At 36.5% G+C, this 24,732-nt stretch overlaps 2 protein-coding genes across 4 annotated transcripts in view; one reads left to right on the forward strand and one right to left on the reverse strand.

Annotated features, from left to right (window-relative positions):
• On the reverse strand, positions 1-3,934 carry LOC111192073 (uncharacterized). Its single transcript, XM_022668552.2, has 7 exons — positions 3,781-3,934; positions 2,752-2,865; positions 2,441-2,602; positions 2,110-2,175; positions 998-1,367; positions 361-538; positions 1-179 (listed from the first exon to the last, which is right to left on the reverse strand). Exons 1-7 carry the CDS (start codon positions 3,784-3,786, stop codon positions 134-136), a joined length of 942 nt encoding a protein of 313 aa, XP_022524273.2. The 5' UTR covers positions 3,787-3,934; the 3' UTR covers positions 1-133.
• An 813-nt stretch (positions 3,935-4,747) lies between these two features.
• The window catches only part of LOC103041321 (solute carrier family 45 member 4), a 74,756-nt gene continuing 54,771 nt past the window's right edge, over positions 4,748-24,732 (forward strand). Inside the window, exons 1-2 of one of the 3 annotated variants that reach the window (XM_022668554.2) lie at positions 4,748-4,920; positions 8,474-8,598. The gene's annotated coding sequence lies outside the window, so the exon portion shown is untranslated. Of the gene's footprint in view, positions 4,921-7,787; positions 8,316-8,473; positions 8,599-12,354; positions 13,537-13,694; positions 14,394-24,732 lie in introns of those variants that run through there. The other 2 variants (XM_022668556.2, XM_049475720.1) reach the window with 2 other exon arrangements.

Raw genomic sequence — 24,732 nt, forward strand, 5'->3', positions numbered from 1 at the left:
CCTCCCCCCCTCTATCTGCTGCCTTTTTCAAGCCAATTTAATAATACGGATTATATTGACGAAATCATATCATTAAGAAGATAGAAAGAAAATAAGTAAAAGAAATGGAAAAAAAGGGTGACGGGTAGGAGTTTTAGTCCACGGAAGAAGTCCTGCGGTCATATATGTTGGTTAAGAGCCTGTAGAGAAAAGAAGACAATATTTAATTATAAATGTATTAAATCAAAAATAAACATGCAGCACATTAACCCATTAGAGTGCAGACACAGTTATAAATATTTATTCAAAATAACAAAATCAATTCAATGAATGGAGCAGCTCATTCGCTCAGTACTGATTACGCTTTTTTAAGCTACTTACTCCCGAAAAAAGTCATGTTCTGAAGATTCCTCACTGGAGCTGGATAACTTATAGGAACTTGACCCACTCAAGCTGGACTCCTCCTCCTTCTCCTGCTTATCGTCCTGCTCCTCATCATCATCGCCCTCCAGCTCCTCCTCAGTTATTGGTGAAGGGCGTGGCCGTGATGTTAGGATATCTGTCAGGGTAGTTCATCACATTAAATAGTTAAATACAGAAGACTTGTTTTTAGAAAAATGCAGTCCTGTGGGTTCAGGACTTCCCTAATGGCAGGAGGAAATGTGTGTCTCTCTGTAACCATAATTTAGACCTGACTGACTGACTGGCTAATTGACTGACTGACTAACTGACTGACTGACTGACTGACTGACTGACTGACTGACTGACTGACTGACTGACTGACTAATTGACTAATTGACTAATTGACTGATTGACTAACGGATTGACTGACTAACTGACTGACTGATTGACTAACTGAGTGACTGACTGATTGACTGATTAACTGATTGACTGAAGGATTGATTGATTGATTCATTGATTCATTGATCAGATTACAGAATCAAATCTCAGATCAGATTGATTATTATTATGTATTATTATTATTAATGTGTATTTTTGAGCCTTTTCTGTTTCTTACCATATAGGATGTCCTCTTCTGAAGATGTGTTCCAGGAGCTGGTGCTGGATGAATCTAGGAAACTTGACCCACTCAAGCTGGACCACTCCTCTTCAGATGATGAGAGAGGCAGTGATGTTGTTTGGGTGTCCGGCTCACTGGATGCCAGAGAGCGCTGCAATTCAATGATGCTTAAAAGAATATCAACATCATCAGGCTGTACTGTACGTGTGCAGTAGTCTGAAGTCTTTGCTTTCTTATCCTGATCAGTTAAGCCTTTTCTAACGAGCTGCTCCTTCTTCTTCTTCTTGTTCTTCTCCTGAGCACCGAAGCGCTTCCTCGGGTCGGGCAGGTATGCACTGGTGGTTCTCTGGTCCAGTCTTGGTGTTTGCTGAATAAGATATCAGAAGAATTCTCATGTTAATTAAACTTTGCAGAAATATGCACTAGTCCAGACCATAGTCCAGACAGACCCTCTTCCTGTATTTTCTTTTTTCACTTCTACGCCAGTTTAGGTCAAATTTCTGACACGAATCCTGTGTTATATATATATATATACACTTGTAAAAATGTAGTTAGTACACTTAAGAGAAATAAAAGTCTGTTCAATTAGGTAAATAGTACTATTTTTTTCTATACTTTCTCTGTATTTCCATAAAATGTATAATATGATAATACACACCTCTGGTAAAAAAAAAAATAAGAGACCACTTAAAAATGAGGAGTTACTTTGATTTTACCAAATTAAAAACCAGCTTGAACTACTGAACTGCTTGAATTTTTGCACCAGGAGTGAAGCAGCATAAAGTTATCCAAAAGCAGTGTGTAAGACTGGTGGAGGAGAACATGATGCCAAGATGCATGAAAAAAACTGTGATTAAAAACCAACCAGAAAACCAGGGAAACTGATTAAAAAACTGAAGTGGTCTCTTACTTTTTTTGCCAGAGCTGTATGTAGTGGCATTACTGAAGTTATTATTTTAAAATAGTACATTTAGTGTTTAAGTACATATTAATTTTAATGCTAAAAGTATGTACTTGTTAAGTATACTTTTAAAAAATATACACGTAAAATTCACTTTATTATAAAAGCACTGATTTGCAAATATACAGAACACAAAAAAAGCTGACACCTTTTTCGGAGGAAAAGCCCTCTGGTAATCCATGTACATGTTAAACTCCTTTAGGGAGCACGGCACCTAAAATAAAAGGAGAGTTATATTATGGGGTGTGTTATATTATATTATATAAAACTGATCCGTCCTCACACTATGCATTAAACACTGTTTAATTAATTTAAAAACAGATATTTTTATTTTTTGTTCTAAACATATTTACATAAATCACATAAATGCTAGAAGTAGGCCTAAGGACCCTATTAAAGTATACTAAGCATTATTATGGTGCTATAGTGCACTAACTTTGCACTAACTGTGTGTAAATAGAATATAAAGGTACACATACTTTCTCATCCCAGGTTATTAAGCCCAGTTTGATGAGCTGCTTCTTCTTTCTGGGCTGGTTGAAGAAAGATTTTAGATGTTCATCGTGGAGGTTGTTGTATTCCAGTGGACTATGGATAAATTTAGGGTCTCTCAGGTCGAAGTCCTGTCTTTTCAGAAAGAGCTGTGAGAAGAAATTAAATGGTACATTTATGATCTGGTTGAGTTTCTAACAGTGTTTTCACACCTGCACTTTTTTAGTCAGATTTTACACACTCCTTATAAAATAAAATAAAAGAACAGAATACTTTAAATATATTCGGGAATACTTACACCATGTCCCAGTTTGCCTCGGGAGCACTGCGGGGTGACTCCGCTAGGAACGAACACTTTTGTGCCAATGGGTTTCTGCAGTAGAGCAGAAACGTCCATTTTCTTCTTCAAATTCTGGAAAAAGGAGAAGAAAACACAATCCGGTTAAAAACAGTACACTGATAATTAAACGATCCCTCTCTTATTTAACCTGCCTGAAATATTGCATTATTATGTTCAGTACTGATCGAGTTTAAATCACAGTCCTTTGCTCTGTTTTTTTTGTGCAGGAGCCACAACTTTAAGACCCTTTTAGCTATTTTTTAAGCTGCATGGTTAGCTTGATGATAAAACCTATAATTAAAGTTTTATAGAAGCACTAATGGCAACTCGATTGCAGTTGTTGCAGAAACAGTGAGTTTGAGTGCGGTGCCAAACTTTTAGGTGGTTGCTAAGGTGTTGCTATGGTGTCCGTGGTGGTTTCTATGGTGTTGCTAGGGTATATGGTCTATGGCAGTTCCAGCAACCAGAGAGCATTTCTTACCAATGTTCTCTGAATGCAGAGATATGCAGAGAATTGAAATATAATAATATTGTAATTTTGTGGCCTTATTTATGTTGTGCTACATTTACTGTATATAATATTTACTTTTATTGTAGTAACTTTTATACATGTAGCTGTCATGTTCCTTATCAGTTTCTTAAAAAATGCTCTTAAATCCACTTTGAAGAATTTGCATTTAAATGAGTTTTTGAAGGCTATTTCTCATAAATAGATATATTTCTCCATAGATATACAGTACTGGAGAGCTGGCTGCTGTGTGGGGTGGAGCAGCCACTACTTTATGACCAGCTTTTAATAGTTCATAGAGGTGGAATTAGCATTTTTAGCAGTATAGTGATCATTTGGTGAAGGTTTTTCCATAAGCTGAATGTCTCTATTTACAATCTACTCACTACTTGTGCACACTGTCCACACTGAGCTCTAACTCTAATCTATCATTCAGTTCTTCACACAGTTTCTGTCCAAATCAACTTCTCTCAACTTACATTCATCCGCCTCTTATTTACTCTGCTACTGTGATCTTCTGCTCAGGTAAGTCTTCTGCGCGTCGCTCGAAGAATCTCCAGTAGAATGATCAGCTGTGGGGAGGAGCGTCATATATGCATACATGCAACGACGTCATCATCGACGTCATCAACGCTTAGCGTTCCAAACGTTCCAAGCAGCAGCATTATCAGTTCTAATAATAAACGTAACAAATGCAATGTAATATAATGCAATGTAGTATATGATATAATGTAGTATAATGCAGTATAGCGCAATATAGTGTATAATGTAATATAATATAATATATAATGCAGTATAGTGTAATGTAATATAATGTAATTCTAAATAATGTGATATAACATGATAAAATCGAACAAATAACACTATGTAATTTCATGTAATATAATATAATGTAATATCATGTAATATATAATATAATATTATGTAATGGAATGTAACATAATATAATATATAATGTAACATAATATAATAAAATAAAATATAATGTAACGTTAATATAATATATAGTGTAATACAATATTATTACATTTAATATAATATAATATAATAAAAAGCAATATAATGTATATACTACAATGTAATTTAATGTAATATAATATTTAAAAAAGAAAACGATAGATAAGAGCACCTCCATGCTTTATATTTAGGAGTATTTTGTTTTGTTTAACACTTTACTACAAGGTACTACATAATTCCTTGACATATGTTCCTTTATATTCTGATAGATAACTTCACTATTAATTTACAATATGTATGAAATAAATAAATTCAGAAAAACGTTAAGTGAGGACGCGTGTCTAAATGTAAATGTAAATATAAAAAAATATATATAATACATATATATACAGTGGGTTATTTATGCAGCCTCGAGACCCCGCCCCTTATGCAAATCTCCACCCCTTATGCAAAATCTCCGCGCTTCGTCGGCGGAAGCGGCTCCGTTTGTTTCCGACAGCTCTTCCCTTTAAAGGCGTATTAGAGCGGCTGAAGCGCAGGACGCTGGAGGATCCGGCAGAGCAGCGAGACGAGCGCGGCGCACTGCGGGACAGGGGCACACTGCAGGCGGACACACTCCCACCGAGTCCCGGGGATAACACGCACACGCAGCGCGGAGCAGGGTGAGCGAGTGTCCGGGCGGAGCGCGGTGTTTGTGGGGCGGGCGGAGCTGCAGGTTACCGCGGAGCAGCATCTCCGGCTCGCGGTGCTCTTCGCCTCGGTCCTCGCTGCTGTCAACACTGCAGTAGATACAGCAGCGGAGCCGCAGCGCCTGCCTGTTTTTTAATGCTTTTAATGACCTCTGGACTGTTATTCTGCATTATTATACATTTTTCTGCGTTTTTCTGCATCTTCTGTCGGCTGTCACTGCATCTGTATCGCTGCATATGTTCCTGGAGAGGCGGTTTTGCTGAAAATATCGGAGATATCGACGCACCGCGGTCTAACGTTACCTAGCGTTAGTTAGCTACGGTGCACTTGTTGTTGTTGGTGGGGGTGATGATATGGGATTTGTAGTTTAGCTTAGCTTAGCTTAGCTTCGCTTAGATTAGCTTAACTAGTTATCAATTTGAACTAGAAGCTTCAAATGTGATTGCAATGCTGATTTGTAGCTGGTTGCTATGGTGTTTGTGATGGTTGCTAAGGTGTTTTGCTATGATATCTGTGGAGGTTGTGTTGTGGTGGTCTATGTTGTTTCTAATTTGTTGCTAGGTGGTTGCTTAAGTGTTGCTATGCCGTACATGGTGGTTGCTTAGGTGTTCAGGAGTATCAAAATCGTAATCTTTATTCGCCAGGTATGAACATTTAAATAGAACATATTAATAAATGGATTTAAAAAATCTGAAATATATAAGCTCAAAATAAACTTAAAAACATAGAATAAAAAAATTAAGTGATGCGATCCAAGTCAATGAGACAAAAAAAGTGTGGAATAATAGAAATAATAAGAAGAATAAGACTTAAGCCTACTGCAATCATACTAACTGATGTAGTATAATTGATGCATTATTGCTGGATTATTATTTATGTTAAAACCCTGACCCTGACTTAACTCATTTCATTGCGTTAAGCTTTAAAATGAACTTAAGCTAACTTACTTTCCTTAGATAGCTAGCTAATTAAGCTAAATAAATTAAGATATCTAGGATTTTCTTTAGCTAAGAGTCTATTGCTTTTCATTATAGTTAAAAGGCACTAAACCTCCTGATTTTTGCTGACTCCACCCTCAGCTCATATTTGAAAAAGGCTTAAAAATATGAAAAGAGTACTTTGGTTGGGTCATTGTGTGATGTATGGGTTTAAGGGGGAGCTGATGTAAATGGAAACCACAATACCACACCAAGAAAATTTTAATAACATTTTTTAAGCAGGGCTGATATGTTTTATTACTTTAAAAGCAACACGTTTCAGTTATTAATAAACAAATATATGATAATGTGGTTAGTCTAGCTACGTTAACCTATCCACCTGTACACTGGAGGCGGTGAGGAGGAAATCCTCTGCAGTGGAGGAAAAATAAAACATTATGTATACTGCAGCAAACACTGAGTACACTGAATATACTGAGTTAATTAGGTAGCTAGGGACACTTGTGACCCGTCCTGCTCAGCCTGTTCAATGACTAGTCTGTCAAAAACCCTCGCTAACCTAACAATTATGAATCACAGCTGTGCTCCTTTCACATTTAAGCCGCTATGAGTCAGTCAGTTTGTGTCTAATAGTTGGTATTTTTGGTGGCTATGTTGGGTATATTGTTTTTATATTGTGTTTATATTATTTTAGCACTATTATTTTATCCCCTCCCCAAAAATACAGTTCATTACCAGCATTTAAAAAAATATAATCATGATTTTATCCATAATTTAGTCACAGAATATTGTTTTTTAAGTGCTTGCCATTAATAATTCCAATCTAAGTGTGACATCACTCAGTTTCTCTGATTTCGCTATTTAGGAAAATGAACATTGTTCATTGTTCAAAAAATATTCATTTAGTCATTTAGAGCATTTATTTGCAGAAATCGAGAAATGGCTGAAATCACAAAAAAGATGCAGAGATTTCAGACCTCAAATAATAATAAAAAATACAACTTCATATTCATATTTAAGATTTAAGAGTTCAGAAATCAATATTTGGTGGATTAATCCTGGTTTTTAATCACATTTTTTTAATGCATCTTGGCATCATGTTCTCCTCCACCAGTCTTACACACTGCTTTTGGATAACTTTATGCTGCTTTACTCCTGGTGCAAAAATTCAAGCAATACAGTTTGGTGGTTTGATGGCTTGTGATCATCCATCTTCCTCTTGATTATATTCCAGAGGTTTTCAATTTGGTAAAATCAAAGAAACTCATCATTTTTAAGTGCTCTCTTATTTTATATATAAAGGAAACTGTTATAGAAGTCACATTATTGCTAAAACCTTAACCTGCATAGCATTTGAATTGATTTTAATACAGTAGGAGCCAGTGGGTAGATGCTAAATCAGTGTACACGAGGTTATTATCTGTGGTAATCGACAGTGTGCTACAGATACAGCCTGGTTTAGAAAACACTGCAATATTCCTTTAAGTCTAGCGCAGGCCCATGCCCCAGAAAATAATCTGGATTTAGGTTGGGAACAGTGCAACCTGTCTGCCACTAGAATGTGGGGTATAAATGGGAGTTTTGGAGTCAGTTCAAAATCATTGAGTCTGATAAACAGGGCTGTTGATTGGTCAGAACCTGGCGATTCAATACGCATAATGATACAGGAGTTATAAGTTAATATATGGTCATCTGCAGCTCTAAAAATTATAAGTTTCTTTGATTTTACCACATTTTAAACCTCTGGAATATAATAATAATAATAATAATAATAATAATCAAGAGAAAGATGGATGATCACAAGCCATCAAACCACCAAACTGAACTACTTGTTGAATTTATTTGCACCAGGAGTAAAGCAGCATAAAGTTATCCAAAAGCAGTGTGTAAGACTGGTGGAGGAAGAGAACATGATGCCAAGATGCATGAAGAAAACTGTGATTAAAAACCAGACCAGGGTTATTCCACCAAATATTGATGATTATTTCTGAACTCTTAAAACTCTTAAAACAATCTAGTTTTCTGCAAATAAATGCTCTAAATGACAGTATTTCTATTTGGAATTTGAGATAGATTTTGTCTATAGTTTATAGAATAAAACAACAATGTTCATCAGAGAAATTGAGCTGTATGGTCATTCATATTTTTTTTGTTTGTTTGTTTTAATCAAATGTTATGGTAATGATACAGTATCACTAAACATAATATTGCAATACTTCAATATATCAACCTTTTCTCACCCGTCTCTCTGCTAAAAACCACTGAACACATCGAGAACTGAGGTCATAAGGTAGTTGGTAATGCTTTTTGTTCCTCAAAAGCAGATGTTTGCTGCAGCTGACTGCTCCCCACCACCACCAGTGCATCATGTGAGCAGGAAATATGCTGAGATGGACTTTCGCTGGCTTTGCCGCTCATTGAAATCAGATGTAAATAAGCTCTTGTCTGTGTGGGATGTAAAGCGGAGGAGGGAGGGGTTGTGTTTTTGCAGGCGAGAGCTCGGAGTGCCCGAGGTGGTGTGTATTGGCTGTTGGTTTTGCTGTTCAGTTCTGTGTGTTGACCGCCGTCATTCGTTTGACCTTCCCAGGTGCCAAGAGAGCTGCTGAGCTGGCGCGGGGCCGACGGCGCGGGGCCACGTCTGTAGGAGAGAGCTGCTGCTGCTGCCGCATGCACGCACGCACAGGAGATTTATGAAGCTTTCAAGGCCTTTTGGTGAGTCACACCTACCAGCTCTGCTCTGCACTTCAGATGTTGCGCTGAATCTGGCTCGGCTGCACTGCAGGTCAGGCGGTGAGATGCTGGAGTCAGAATGTCTGATTCAGTTCTGAATTCTCTGATTTTGATTTTTATATGTACATGTTTGAGTAAAATGAACATTATTCTTTTATTCTATATAAACTACGGACAACATTTCTCCCAAATTCCAAAATAAAAAAAAAAAAATGTTTTTAGCTAATTTATTTGCAGAAAATGAGAAATGGCTGAAATAACAAAAAAAAGATGCAGAGCTTCCAGACCTCAAATAATGCAAAGAAAACAAGTTCATATTCATTAAGTTTTAAGAGTTCAGAAATCTGGTTGGTTTTTAATCACAGTTTTTTTTTCATGCATCTTAGCATCATGTTCTCCTCCACCAGTCTTACACACTGCTTTTGGATAACTTTATGCTACTGACTTGTGATCTTACATCAAGGCATTCCTGCCTTGAATAGCCTCTTTGAGGAACTAATATGGTGTAACTCACTCCTGCTAAATTACCTGTTAGAGGTTAGATAATTTGAAAAACACTGTAGTGTTTCAAAAACAAGATCTCACAACCGATATAATCGGATGTACCACTGTCCCAATTATAATTTACAATAATATAAATTACAATAATAATTGTTAGCGATTATATTGACTAATCGTTGCATCCTTAATACTTAAACACGCAATATACAAACCATATAGAATATACAATACATATACATATTCCACGTCCCAACAAGATGACATAAACGTGTGCGTGTGTGTGTGTGTGCTTGTGCTGATAAGAAACCATTAGCTCATGTTTCTCATCTCCTCTTTATTGATTGCTCAAGTCTTAAGTCGCTGAATCAGCAGAGCAGAGCTGTGCACATGACTGCTGAGAGAGACAAAGCAACAGGGAACCAAAACCTCTTCAGTCGACCCCGTTTTTCTCCTTTATTTACTTGAAATGAATCAAAATAAATTATTTAATATTAAAATATTTCCTGTCTGGACCTTAGAACAAGCTTTTATTTCACTCGAGATACTGAATTACTCTTTAATAATTCAATAATGATCAATTTATAAAGAAAGAGGACTTTTTTCTAGAGTATTCAAGCGTATTTTTTATCTTTTTATCTATTTAGTTTGCTATTTGTGCTGCTCAAACTTTAGAAATGACTAATCACTGCAGCACAATGGCCCTGTACAGATTTGCCCTAGTGAATAACCTGAACGGGATATATTCCTGATTAATTCCATCACAGGGTCACTCGTGCAGTGGATTAAGATGTGCATTAACCTCATAAACTGCTTATCTTTCAGCTGTTATGAGAAATTCCACTTTTTTTTTGCTCTCATAAACTTTCAGAATTATTCAGCTATATTAACATAAGATTATAAGGTAGATAAATTATACATGTGATCAGGTGGCCCAAGAGTTTTTGTATGAATACAGTCATTATTCCACTATGAATCCAAACTAGGGCTTTACAATATTTCAAAATATATACAAAATTCGCTATAAAAAATAGTGATGTTGCAGGATGTCCAAAGACAAGTAATGCAAATTATTAGAAATATTAAAATGATATGTCATGCTACACCTTGCTTAATACAAAATGCTCTGTTTTTGCTTTCATTTTCCTCAATATCTTCATTTTACCTCAATTAACATTGAGTGCATGTATAATATATTCTTACTAATTAATAATATTTAATATAATAATTAAAGTGCAACGCTCTTTTATGCTATGGCAATTTTCTAAGTGACATTAAATGGTCACAAATTGACACTGAAGTTTTTTACAATAATTTCTGTTTAGATGTATTGTCCAAAATTTGTTATAGTGACAGGCTTATAGGACCATACATGTCTGGTAAAATCTTTTCTATTTTTTTTTTTTTTAAGATTACAATATCATAATCCTTCAGTATGAATAAAATAGCAGTATGAATAAAATAGAAGAAGTCTGATAGAAAATAGCCAGATTGAACTGTTAAAACAAGCTACCTGTCACACAGCTAGTGGTGAGCCACTAATGCTAATGCTGCTGCACCCAGCCTTAGTTGTAATCTGGAAATCTAAGCGTACTGTAAATAAACTGAAGCGCTTTACTCACACAAATAATTAGTTTGTTAGTTTTGTTTACTTATCTTAGCTATCTCAGCGAGACCTGCTGAATTAGAAGTAAAACATGGCGACACCCCTGTTCCTTACTAGTGATGCATAATGTGCCTTATAATCTTGTGTGCCTTATGTATAAAAATAAGCCAGAAAATAGTTTATTGAAAAATACAGTACCTTTATTGTCTGCATTAACCCATTAAAGAAAACGGACAGAAAAACAAGTGTATCAGGTGCTGTATCATCTTATAATTACTATAACTGTGCATCTCCATCATCCGTCTGTAATTATTCTGTGCAGAAATGTTCCTCCAGTATGAATAAAATAATAGTTTTCTGATAAAAAAAACAGAAAAAAAGCCAAATTAAATTGAAGTGTAATGTAAGACTGTACAGCTCTGTATTCATTCGTGCTGGGCAGATGTGGCTGTTTTCTTGTGGTCATGTAATAGATACTGATGTGGCTCTGGGTTCATTTTTTGGGTTCATTAAACAGGCCTGTGGTGATGAAGCAAAAACACTAGTATTTGATTTGATTCTGATCTGTTTGATCCAGTAGAAGAACTAGACAGATCATCATCTGCAGGCTGTTAGACAATAAAAGAGCAAAAGGACAGACTGTCAGACAGACTGGTTTCCTAAATATATATTCGCCCAATATTTTGTTTTACAAGGTTTTTGTTTGTTATACCAACGTCTGGCAGACAAATCATAATGAATACAATAAAAACAATAAGACAGACAGACAAACAAACTGTTTGGGGGCTCTGCAGCAACAAGGAAAACAAAAACTAAAAGGACAAAATTGAAAAAACAAATAAAATGAATACAAAAAAATTAACTTAGATGATATGAAATACATAATAAATAAAGTAAAAGGTAAAAAGCTTGATTTTGCACCGCAGATTTTGCAGTGGGGTGGAATGTAGATAGCACGTCCAAAAGCAAACCAATCAAGATTCCCAGAAAATACAGCACTTCATGCTTCCCTCTGCTACTGACAACTTTTATGGAGATGCAGATTTCATTTTCCAGCAGGACTTGGCACACTGCCCACACTGCAGAAAGTACCAATTGGTCTTATAAAATATTCTTATTTTCTGAGATGCTCAGATAACTCTGTGTTTAATACATCTATATATAAAGTAACTTTTTTTTATGTTATTCTAATTTTTTGATATGCACTAGTATATTTTAGAACAACCAAACTTTGCAATGTCAGTTTCTTTGCAGTATTGTTTCAGTAGGCATTGGGCCTAGTGAATAGTGTTCTTATAACAACTGTTTTAAGACTGTTTTCGTTGGCTGATACTTCCAGGAACAATGCCTTTCGCTGGTCTCGTGTAAAAAAAAAAAAAAAAAAAAAAGGAAGTTAAGTTAATAGGCTTTTGTTTTACCCAAGATCTTCTATCCTTCTATCCTTCTATCCTTCTCTCATCCCTTCTTCTTTCCTATGCAGCGTCTGAGATCTGAAGTGGTAAAGCCTTTCTCAGTAATGCACAACGGGCCGCTAATAATAGTTCTCTGCAAAGAGCAAGTTCTTTCAGCAGGCTTACCACTCTCTCTCTCTTTCTGTCTCTCTCTCTCTCTCTCTCTCTCTCTCTCTCTCTCTCTCTCTCTGTCTCTCTCTCTCTCTCTCTCTCTCTCTCTCCATGTGGTCATAAGGTGCACAGAGGAAGACATAGAGATATTATGGAATCACAAGCTCAGGCCTCGCAGGTCTCAGAAAGCTTCCCGGGGCGATAACCTACTTCATCTGTACAGATTTACTGTGTGGTGGAACACCTCCGTCCCCTCTGTTCTCACCACCCGCGTTTCATCTTATTCGGGTCAGGATGTTCATGAGACTCTGACCCGCCTCGCTGTTAAACCTGTGCTATGTTTTAATCATCCTGTCAGATGTTTGGCTCAATGTAGAGCAATTGGATGTTATTTCATAATCTCTTCTGGCCTACCTGCTACCCTTTATACAGAGAGACAGAGGTGTGAGGAAGAGCCTGAATGGACGAGGCCTGATTGCATTGGTAGTGGTATATACAGGGGGCTGGACAATGAAACTGAAACACCTGGTTTTAGACCACAGTAAGTTTTATAATTAATAATTTTTTATAATTTCAATTAATTTGTCCTCTTTTGTACTCTGGTATGTCACCCATAATGTTACTACAATGATGACAGGTGTTTCAGTTTCATTGTCCAACCCCTGTATGTAGAAATCAATATTTGGTGGAATAACCCTGATGGTTTTTAAACACGTTTTTTTTTATTGCATCTTGGCATATTATCTCCTCCCCCAGTCTTACACACTGCTTTTGGATAACTTTATGCTTAACACTCCTAGTGCAAAGTTTCGAGCAGTTCAGTTTGTTGGTTTGATGGTTTGTGATCATCCATCTTCCTCTTGATTATACTCCAGAGGTTTTCAATTTGGTAAAAAAAAAAAAAAACAGAGCTGTATATCAGAAAATCAGCCATGCTATTCTAGTGACACTTGAAGCTAGCTAGCTACCTCAGCAGTGCAACTTCAGTCATACAATTTACTTAAGCAGTGCTGCTCAAGACTCATGTAGCAAGATGCCTTGCAATGTACACACATTTAACCATACATTAACCTTACCTTAGTAGTGCTATTCTAACCATACGTTTACCTCAGTAATGCTATTTGAATGGTAAATTTACTTAAGCAGTGCTACTCAAAACACATGTAGCTAGATAACTTGAAATGAAACAGATCAATTTTTAGATTTTCAGTTGGTGAGCAGTTGGTTCTGTAATTTTATGGGTAGTTTAGTGAGGTGCATTGATATTATGTTAAGGGAAACCATGCTATTCTAGTGCCATTCTTGCCATACATTTACCTCAGTAGTGCAATTTGAATGGTAAATTTACTTAAGCAGTGCTACTCAAAACACGTGAGCAGTTGGTTCTGTAATATTATGGGTAGTTTAGTGAGGTGCATTGATATATGTAAAGGGAAACCGTGCTATTTTAATCATAAATGCACCTCAGTAGTGCCATTCTAACCACACATTTACCTCAGTAATGCTATTCGAGTTGTAAATTTACCATTATGGAGATATGATTGAGTTGTTGTGTAGAAATTGCCAGCACTCTGAAGGAAAGTGTGGTGGCTGAAGCTTATCTTTTTCTCCCGTTCTCCGTCAACAGGAGGTTATTGTTTTACTCCACAATTTCATTTCAAGGCTCAGAAACAAAGCAGGTCATGAATGTTTCCTCAAATTGCTGCTTTATCCCCGTAGTGCTGTGTGGGATTTCGTTTGTTTTTGTCTTGGGGAGATTTTCTCCTCCCCCCTCGTGTTTTTGTGTTTTTGCAAAACTCTGGAGGACGAAGTGTTGTTCTTTTTACGCTCAGACCGGGGCACCAGGTAAGCGTCTCGTACTTAACCGGCGTGCACTCTTGAGGAAAGCTGGCAGAAGTTCAAAAATAACATTAGTGCAAGGGACACTCCCCAAACACACACACACACACACTTACTCACACACACACACAGTCACACACACACACGGGTAGCTATGGTCTCAGCGCTTCTCGCTCTGCGTCTGCGGGGGTATTTACTTTAGAAAGGTCTGGGCCGCTTCCATCTGTCTACCTGCCTTAACATGCTGATGTCATCGCCAGCTTTGTACAGAGGTGGGTTACGCTTGCTTGTTTGTCTATGTCGTTTTTTATTTTATTTTTTATTTATAATGCTGCTGGTGTTGGTTATTAAAGAGTGTTTTTTATATTCTAGAATAAATCGCAGCGCTAACATGGATAATGCATAGAAGCTACTGGCCACCAATTGGCATGATTTTATTGGTGTTATTTAGTATTCACAACTTTGGTAGTTAGTTTTGAATGAATCGTTAAATGACGTCATTTTATTCATAAATTTACCTCAGCAGTGCCATTCTTGCCATACATTTACTTCATATGTGCTATTCAAATCAATCAATTCAAAATTTTGTAATTCTGTAATTTTTTGGGGTAGTTTAGTGAGGTGCGTTGATATTATGTGATATTAATGGAAACCGTGCTATTTTAATCATGAATGTACCTCAGCAGTGCTACCTCAGCAGCATGGCTAATGAATAGAAGCTACTGGGCACCAATTGGCATGGTATTATTGGTGTTATTAGTAATGTTAGTATTCCCAACTTTGGTAGTTAGTTTTGTTGGTACTCATTCTGTAAATGAATAAATAGTTCAGTGAGGTCATTTTATTCATGAATTTATCTCAGCAGTGCCATTATTGCCATGCATTTACATGCATTTACAAACGTGCTGTTCAAATCATAAATTTACTTAAGCAGTGCTACTCAAGACACATGTAGCTTGTCAACTTGAAACATTTTTTTTAGATGGTGAGCAGTTGGTTCTGTAATTTTTTTTGGGTAGTTTATTGAGGTGCGTTAATATTATGTGATATTAAGGGAAACCGTGCTATTTTAATCATGAATGTACCTCAGCAGTGCTACCTCAGCAGCATGGCTAATGAATAGAAGCTACTTGGCACCAATTGGCATGCTATTATTGGTGTTATTCAGTATTCACAACTTTTGGTTGTTGGTATTGTTGGTACTCGTTTTTGCATTATCTTATAATCAGCTGTAGAGTTAATTGAGCTCTGATTGAGGGAACGTGAAAGAAATCAGGTGATTCTCTGGTGAAAGATCCGAGAGATCATAGTAGAGCATCCCACCAGTTTTGACATTGATTGTATGCACACATGAGGCGATCAAGCCTCGTTAAAAGGCGATTAACAAATTAAATATGGATGGCTTCGCGTCGCTAATCTTGCTTACTCTCCACATGTTGCCTGGGCTTAGCCAGATGTCTTCTTCTGCCTGATGATGATGATGATGATGATGATGATGATGATGATGATGATGATGATGATGATGATCTCATATCAAACTGGTTGGCACAAATCTGTGACACTTATACCTAATATTCAGAGAGAAAAATGAACGCGAATTGTCAAGGAATGTATTTCTGAGTAGAAATTTTCCAAAGTTGTCCAATATTTAGTCCAATTATGAGCAATCCTTCTTGCTTCCTGGTGTTTTGAGCCTTAGTATTCTATGGAATTCAATTTATTTGTTTTATTAAGGTCTGAATGGACTACCAAATTAATTTTCAATAGGGTAAAATTCAGAGGTGGAAAGTAACCAATTACATTTACTCAAATTACTGTAATTGAGTAGATTTTATAAGTAATTTGTCATTTTTAAAGTAGCTTTTAAAATAGGTAATTTTACTTTTACTAAAGTACATTTTGACACAAGTAATTTACTTTGCTACACTGGAAAACTGTGTGTAAAAATAAAATGCTGGGAAAAAAAATTGTCTGCATAAAAAAAAAAAAAATAAGAAAGTTTTGTTCTCCATGGCAGCGAAGCTGAACATTTCCCAGTAATGTTTATTACGGTTAGCGGGAGAGACGCAGTACTTTTTCCACCTTTGGTAAAATTATCAGAGGATGTAGAAGTATCTTATATTTGTCTAATCTTTGCTCCAATGCTGCTTGTTCTGCATGTTTCTGATTCACAATTCCCACAAAAATGCAATTTCTTTCATTTTAATCAAGATCTAATGTGTAGTCAATCATAAAATGAAGTTAAATTGGCTCAAAATGGATTAAAATGGAAGTAGAATGTTCTAATTTAGTTAAATTTGAGAAGTATCTCATGGGGCAGCAATTTCTCAGACTCAGGATTAAAGCCTAGTCTTGTGCTACAAAGCATTTGGGGTTTTGAATGGAGATTTCTCAATTTTTTAATCGCCATTAAAAAAAATGTAGTCTAGATCTAGACCTAAAATAAGCTTTTTTTTTTGTCCACTATTTGCTCCAGTTAAGCTCAATCTTCTTGAATCTCTTTATTTCGAATGTCATTGCTCTCTGAAATTCACTTTCATTTTTTTCAATACTTTTATCATGGATTGAATATCATGGACTACTGACTGAGTGCATGCTTTTTAATAGGAAATTTAGGCAGATTGTCAGGAAATTGTCAAGGTTTTTAAATCGACGTCTCTCATATTTCTCTCTCTTTCTATTTGGTCCAGTTAGGAGCTTTCTTCCTCAGTTCCTGGTAGTCTGAATCTCAGTAACCTTAGAAATGTACTTTTCTTAACTCTAATGATGATCAAAATGTATCCACTGACTATTTCTCTTCACTTTTCTATTGAGCATTCATTTAAAGGCCCATTTTTAAGTAGAATTATTTAATATCACATGTATTTATCCAACGTTTGATCCTTTGAAAAGCTCTTGATCTCGCTTTGTGGCATTCTGAACCTCAGCACCTGCAGAAAGTCACTATATTATTATATTATATGCTTTCCTTATCATTTTAAATGGATTATCAAATGTACTACCAAATCCACTTTGAAAAATGAAGGTTCTGAGTATGTGAGTGTGTGTTGTGTTTGGCATGCTGAAGCAGATGTGAATAGTTAACCAGCTAAGCAGAGAAAACCTAAGCCTGCTACCCTGCCTGCGCTGTACTCGCACAGGGCTGAGACTCATAAAGGATGCATTGTGTGCCTGCAGTGCAGTGTACAGGGTGAGATGTTTTTTTTTTTTTTTTTTTCCCTGGACAAAACTCACTTGAGTCTGAAACTCCCACGACTATATGCACATGTGTGTGTTTGTGTGTGTGTGTTTGTAGAAGGAAAAGCTTTGCATATAAGAGAATGAGACGTTCGGAGATAAAGAAAGGCCTCTTTTGTGTCTTTTATTTTGTGCATTAGATAAAAGGTAAAAAAAAAACAGCTCAAACTTTTTAAACTCCAGTTTGTTAAAAATGTCCTGTGAAAAAACCACTTTTTCTTGTTCTTTGTGAAATACAGTAGGTCACTCTGAGATGTTTATGATGCTGCACATGAACATGCTTCACTCTCCCTCATCTTTCATTGTCTGCAGTAGCTAGTAAAAGAAAATATTCAGGAAAACAAAAGTCGATCAGGAAAAGCACCGTGTCTACATCAACCCGTGAATTAGTATTCATGGCCCCGCCCTCCTCGGCTCGGGATCGCTCCCACAGGCGGAGCTAAAGCCGGGCATTGACGCAGTCTCGTCAGATAGGAGATAACTAACAGCGCTAGGAACAGCATGGCAGTTAATTCCTGTGTTATTTGTGCGAATAACACATTAGTGTTTATATATATATATATGCTTTACCCAGTAATTCAGAGCTAAGAAACAAATGGTTAGAATTAGTCTATGGAGGAAAAACACCACCAGCCAAGTACAATTGAGATAGGTAGGTGTATGTTGAAAACAGTTCTGTTTACACTAGTTAAAAGTCATTTTTTACTTTCTGGACCTGGACTCTACCCACCTCTGTGTGTAAGTAACTAAATGTTTAACTAGGATCTCCGGTGGATTTTGTGTTTTACAGAGACTCTAAAACTAGGTCAGTGGCTGAGTGACATGTACTTAGCAGGGCTTTATTACACATGTTGTAAAGTAACATATAAGACATTGCAAAGACTGTTATTAGTGTAAAAATGTCTTTATTTTAAAACGTTTCTAACTGTTGTTCGTCTCGCTGCCTCTCAGAAATGTACAGTACGTCATACAGTTTAATTCAGTGTAGTTGTGCTGGTTCTCTTTTAGGTATACTACGAGTTCTGTTGGGAAAGCATTTAAGCTTTGGTCCTACAGACGAGTGTTCCCTCAGTCTGCTTAGGTGGGCAGCAGTATTTTGCTGGCTGGTCTTTGGTTGTTTTGCTTGCAGGTGAAGCTGCAGGTCATGCTGTGCTGCGTCAGCCCCAGTCTCTCAGCAGGAGCTGGAGGTCAGCATGGTCAGCGGCAGCTTCTGGCTGAGTAATCCTGGTCAGTGTGATTGAGCTTTGTGCTTTTTAACACCTGAAATGAGCTTAGGCTGCTTATTGTTTGTTGATGTTGTGTGCTACAGTTTCATTGGAGATGTGCAAAAAGTGTTTCCACCATGCTGTGCATAGTTCTCTCTCTCTGGCTGTGTTCACATTGCAAGCCGTAATATATGGAAAAGTCACCTAAATACGATTTAAAAAGGTTGCATTTGACTCTTTAACATAACCCTGAAGTCACAGCATTCAGCATTGTAACGTGAACCTAGCCTCAGTGTTAGGGACAGTTCAAGTTCAAAGTTTATTTGTCACATACCTACTTATACACTGTGCCACAAGCACAAAAATGTGAAATGCTTCTATGTCTGCCTCACAAAATAAACAAATAAGTAAATAAAATATATAAAACAAAATGAATGTGGATATACAAATGGTAAACAAAAAAATTAGGCCTATTCAGAAGTAATCGCTCAAAAAAAATCAAACTATCATCTACGATGTGCCTTATAATCTGGTGCGCCTTATGTATTAATTTTACCAGTCAGGTATTAAGGAGCACTAAAGCCACTCAGCTAAAGTACAGTGTAATAAGGGTAAGGTTTTTTTTTAGTGAAGTTTCTCCAGCACTAAGGCTGGGTGCAGCAGCATTAGCATTAGCTGCTAACTGTCCTGGCTTACAAGAACACTCAGGGTTCCTCAGTCTAGCTCTATCGTGTGGCATTTACGTCCCCCTAGCGCTGCAGTTAGCGGCTAATGCTAATGCTGCTGCACCCAGCCATAGTGCTGGAGAAACTTCACTGAAAAATCACTCTTAGACATATAATATTGTAAATCTAAGCTTACTGTAAATAAACGGAAGTGCTTTACTCACCCAAATAAACAGTTTTCAAGAGGAAAATCTGTGTGGATTAACATCCAGCACTCAATTGACTTTGAAAGCTTCTCCATTAGAAGGGAAACATGGCGACACCCTTGCTCACTTCGATGTAGCATCTTTACTAGTCTCGCTTAATGTGCCTTATAATCTGGTGCGTGTTATAGTCTGAAAAAGGCCAACAGCTATAGAATCCATAAAGTGAATCATCCAATGCATGGTACATTCATTTCTACTCTAAACTAGAAAAATAACCGTATTTATTTTAGAATTTAAACACATTTTTTCCAGTTAATTATTATTATTATTATTATTATTATTTTTTACATAACTGTAGTGGCTTCTAGTACTAAAAAACAAAAAACAGGGGCACATGATCCGCACCCTCCCACCCTCCCAGCCTCCGCCAGAATGGAGCTAGATGTAACCCAACACCCCCGCCACCACACAAGGCTTGGGCCACCATCAACACCCCCTCTACGCCTCAGCCAGCCTTCACCTGCCTTCTCATGTGACCAGAGAACCGCAGCTCCTCGGCCATCGATTGACGCTGGCTGGCAGGGTTACTGCTGTCAGCTTCACCTCTGATGATCCAGTGTAAAATTCCACCCCCAGTATTATATGACCAATCGGCATTGAGAGCACGTGTGTTCCTGTATGAGAACAAGTAGTAGAAGGGAGAGAAGAATGAGGATGGTTTGTCTGGCTGTGCCAGTCTACAGTCTACAAAAATCCACTCCAGGGTTTTGTTCCAACTGCCTGGGAGGCTCTGCTGCGGCTCAGCCTAAAGAAAAAAAAAAAAACCCGGGGTGGATTTTTACTGTCTGGACCTGGACTTAACCCACCTCTGTGTGTGAGTAACTATAGGTTTAAATAGGATCTCCGGTGGATTTTGTCTTTTACAGAGACTCTAAGACTAGGTCAGTGGCTAAACTGCACTAAGCAGGGCATTACATATAAAATATGACATTGCAAAGACTGTTATTAATGTAAAAACTCTTTATTTTAAAATGTTTCTAAATGTTGGCCGTCTCACTGTATGAATATTCATGAGCAAGCGCTTAAATCCTATCGTTTCTCCCTATCGTCACTCCTCCACCGGACTAAAGCAGTGTTATACCGGATCACCGGAGCACTTTTTTTTTTTTCTTTACTAAAAACAGCTTACATATCATTCATTCATACTAGAGACACAACTAGAGATTTTAAAATAAATTAAAAAAAAAAACAATGGAATGAGACATTTTTAATGTAAAAATAAAATTTTATCCCACTTGTATAATAAATAGATGTGTAAATAGATCTGAAATGGCAGCATTTCTTTGACTTTGGGATGCATGATGCATGCAAATGCAGACTAAGCATTGCCTGAAATTTGCTTTTCATCAATATTTTAGGCTTTTTGACCTTTTGGCTCAAGCATTTTTAATGCTTTTACTCTTTGTGGAAAAGTACTGCATCACTCCAGGTACAGGAGACGTGAGGACTGTTTTTAAACGCTGCTAGTCTGGAATTAGGACGGTCATACTCATGCAGTCCAGGGATGACGGACCTATTTTAGCTCAGTAAGCTGGCTTTCACCTTCCCAGGGAGATAAACAGAGAAGCACAGGTCACTGTCACCCACTACCAACGTCCTACAGTTCTGCAGTTCTGCAGTGAGCTGTTCGGATAAGCCAGAATGGCGTGGCCTTCACTGACCTTTTTATTTTCTCTTTAACATCAATACAGGCAACAGACTGCCCTATTTTGTCCTCTGTTATTTGGATGTTCTCAGTTGACCTGCTTCAAATTTTCTGACACATTTGTGCTTTTTATTTATTTTTTGCTCTTTTGCATTTCCCTGCAGTGGCCAACCACGATTTTAATGATACAGGAAATGCAGCACAGGGTGGCTTTACTGTGCTGTACCTTATTCACTTTAGTAAACAAGCCACCTGTATCCATTCAAAAAATCAATTCAGTCCTATCTCCTATTTTTCTATTAAATATTTTATATGAATAAAAGTAATAAGTATCAAAACTCCCAACAATATTTGTGTAAATGTTAAAATATTCTCTGATTGGGGACATCAGGGAAGCCGATGTTCTGGAATGAATGGCATATAAATTTAGATTAAAAAATGTGCCAAAATACTTTTTATACCTTTAAACGAAACATAATCTGAATTTGGTTTTTACTAAAAAAGAGTCGTTACCACTTTAAAATAAGGCTCCCTTATAAGGGGTTTATAAATAGTTTATAGAGAAGTTAAATAATGTTTTATTAATTATTTAATAGATTGTAAACAGTTTAAAAACCTTAATAAGCACTTTATAAACACGTAAATAGAAAGAACGGTGGCTTTTTTAACACATATAAAAAAAAAGTCAGTTTAGTCCTTTAATATGTGTTTATACAGAATTAACAGTATAAATTAATGTGGAATCACTATTTGGTACAGGACAGGCCAGGCCACTGTAAACCCTTTTTTATTTATGTGTTGTAACTGTTTATTTAGGGTTTATAACCTAATAAGTAACATTAATCAATTACTTTATAAATTAACTATAACCCCTTTATAAAGGAGCCTTATTTTAAAGTGGTGCCAAAGAGTTTTTTGCCGCAAAAAGTCTGAGCTTCTGTCCAGCAGAAGATCCATCCCAATTCTAACACACCCCATTCAACTGACCTAACAATCCTATAGAAGTATTGATTATGTGGATCAGGTGGTATTGATTAGTGGGTGGAGCTAAACCCTGTGTCTGACTTGATGTATTGCTGCAGTGTAGTAATGAAGCTCTTGAGAGAAGTTTCTAACAATCTGTCTATTAATTGTTTTTTTTAAAACACCTAAATGTTTGTAACCATGCACTTATAATGATATATAATACAGATCTGGAAAAAAAATACTAGAGCACTTTAAATTGATTGGTTTCTTTCATATTCTTGTAATTGCTCAAATATATATATATTTTTTTCAGTTTTCTGAATCATAGCTCTGCTGTCTTTAATAGTACGTCCTGTCACCTAGAAAAGCCGACAGCTGCAGTTGGCAGGGACAGACTAGTCACGTTGCTGTGACACAATCGGGCTTGAATACAGCTTTGGAAGGATGCGGACCTAATTTGGGACTGTATATATATATACACATATATACAAATATATATATATATATATATATACACATATATATATATATATATATATATATATATATATATATATATATATATATATAGATATATATATATGTGTATATGTATGTATATATATGTATGTATATATGTGTGTATATGTGTATATATATATATATATATATATATATATATATATATATATATATATACACATATACACACATATATACATATATATATACGTATATATATTTGTATATATGTGTATATACATATATATATATATATATATATATATATATATATATATACATACATACATACATACATACATACATACACACACAATAGATAGAGTGTATGCTCTGTAATCATACTGTTTTGACTCTTCTGGACTTTTCTGCCTCCAGGTTGTCCAGCAGCTCTCTGGGAGTTTGTTCTAAAGGTCACTAAATGGTTTTGCCACATATTTTAGGAGCAGGGCTTTAATAAAAGTGCATTCATGGTCTGTGGAAAATGACATTTTTCAGTGGTCAGGAAAAAAAAAGCCGTTTCAAGAGCTGTAGTTTCTAAAATTGTGGGAGAGACAGATGCTTTGTGAGAAGCTGTCTGTCTCTAGAGAAAAAATAGTCTGTGTGTGTGTCTTTCTCTTTTTCTCTCTTGCTGTCTGTCTGTCTTTGTGTGTGTGTGTGTATGTCTCCCAGCTTGCTGTACACCACTCAATCAGAGCATCTATTATTAGATCATGGCTGCCCTTTGAATGATATAAGAGCGGGGGCCGAGCCAGTAGCGTGCCTGGGTCAGACTTTATTTTCTGACATAACTGCCAAGAACCTTCCCTGAACCTTGTGAAGAACAGCAGTGAAGAACTGAGGAGTAAAATGAGGGGGGGGGGGGGGGGGGATGATAACCTGTAATTAATGTGATAAGAGGTATTGCAGCATATAATCTTTAGCTCTATCCGAACAGAATTAGTTTCTAAGGGGGTTCTGGGGTAATTTATCTCTTTTTTTCATGGGGTGCTTTTATCCTAAGTGATTTTATTCCTGTCCAGAATGATCATCTACGTGTTTTTCTCAGACGTCCTCTGAAGGGAAAATTACAGACTGAATTATCTACTGTTTTCCTCTGAACTCTGAACTCTTTTCGTGGTCCTCCGGTAATTTTAGTCCCGTCTGGACGCACATCTCTGAGTTTCGTCTCCTCGCTTTAAATAAAATAGCTATTTGTTCACTGCCGCGCACCGTAATTACACTTTGGGCGCGCACAACAGCGAGTGGAAATGGAGGAGCTACTGAACGTCGCGATGTCATGTGACCGAGAAAGCCTCACAAAAAAAAAAAGAAAAAAAACTCTCTGGTCCTCCTGTTTTTTTCAATTGCAATTGAGAAATGGCTGACATAACACAAAAAGGTGCAGAACTTTCAGACCTCAAAAAATGCAAAGAAAACAAGTTCATATTCATAAAGTTAAGAGTTCAGAAATCAATATTTGGTGGAATAAACCTGGATTTTAATCACAGTTTTTTTTTTCATGCATCTTGGCATCATGTTCTCCTCCACCAGTCTTACACACTGCTTTTGGATAACTTTACGCTGCTTTACTCCTGGTGCAAAAAAAATTCAAGCAGTTCAGTTTGGTGGTTTGATGGTTTGTGATCATCCATCTTCCTCTTGATTATATTCCAGAGGTTTTCAATTTAGTAAAATTAAAGAAACTCATCATTTTTAGGTGGTCTCTTATTTTTTTTGTTCCAGAGCTGTATATATCTCTTTTATTGTGCACTTCTTTCTTTCAACAGGTTTTTTTTGTTCCTATTAATAGTCCTTTGGTTATGTTGGCTCACAACTGCATAACTGCTGGTGAACCGGTATTACCAGAAGTAGATGAGTAGTTGCCAAGAAGATTCAAAAGGTTAATTACATTCAAAACTAAATAACTAAACCAGAAATATTGATGCTAATAGTATAGAACTCTCTGGATCAGATAAACGTGTACCTATTTTCATAAGTTTCTTTACACAGAATTTAAAGAGATCGGAACCAACCAATGAATTGTCATGCTTAGGTTTAAATTTAAATCCTATTTTTCTTTCACACAGTTAGCTAAAACAAAGGAATTTCCATATTTAACTATGTGATTTACAGCATTTATTCAG

This window comes from Astyanax mexicanus, chromosome 3 (genome assembly GCF_023375975.1).
Source record: "Astyanax mexicanus isolate ESR-SI-001 chromosome 3, AstMex3_surface, whole genome shotgun sequence".
Lineage (NCBI taxonomy): Eukaryota > Metazoa > Chordata > Actinopteri > Characiformes > Acestrorhamphidae > Astyanax > Astyanax mexicanus.

What these genes read in the sequence shown, in the direction of transcription:
- LOC111192073 (XM_022668552.2), bottom strand. An exon ending in GAGGCAAACTGGGACATGGT is followed by an intron (nt 2,603 to 2,751) that starts GTAAGTATTCCC and finishes TTCTTCTCACAG; the next exon opens with CTCTTTCTGAAAAGACAGGA. An exon ending in TAATAACCTGGGATGAGAAA is followed by an intron (nt 2,176 to 2,440) that starts GTATGTGTACCT and finishes CTTTTATTTTAG; the next exon opens with GTGCCGTGCTCCCTAAAGGA.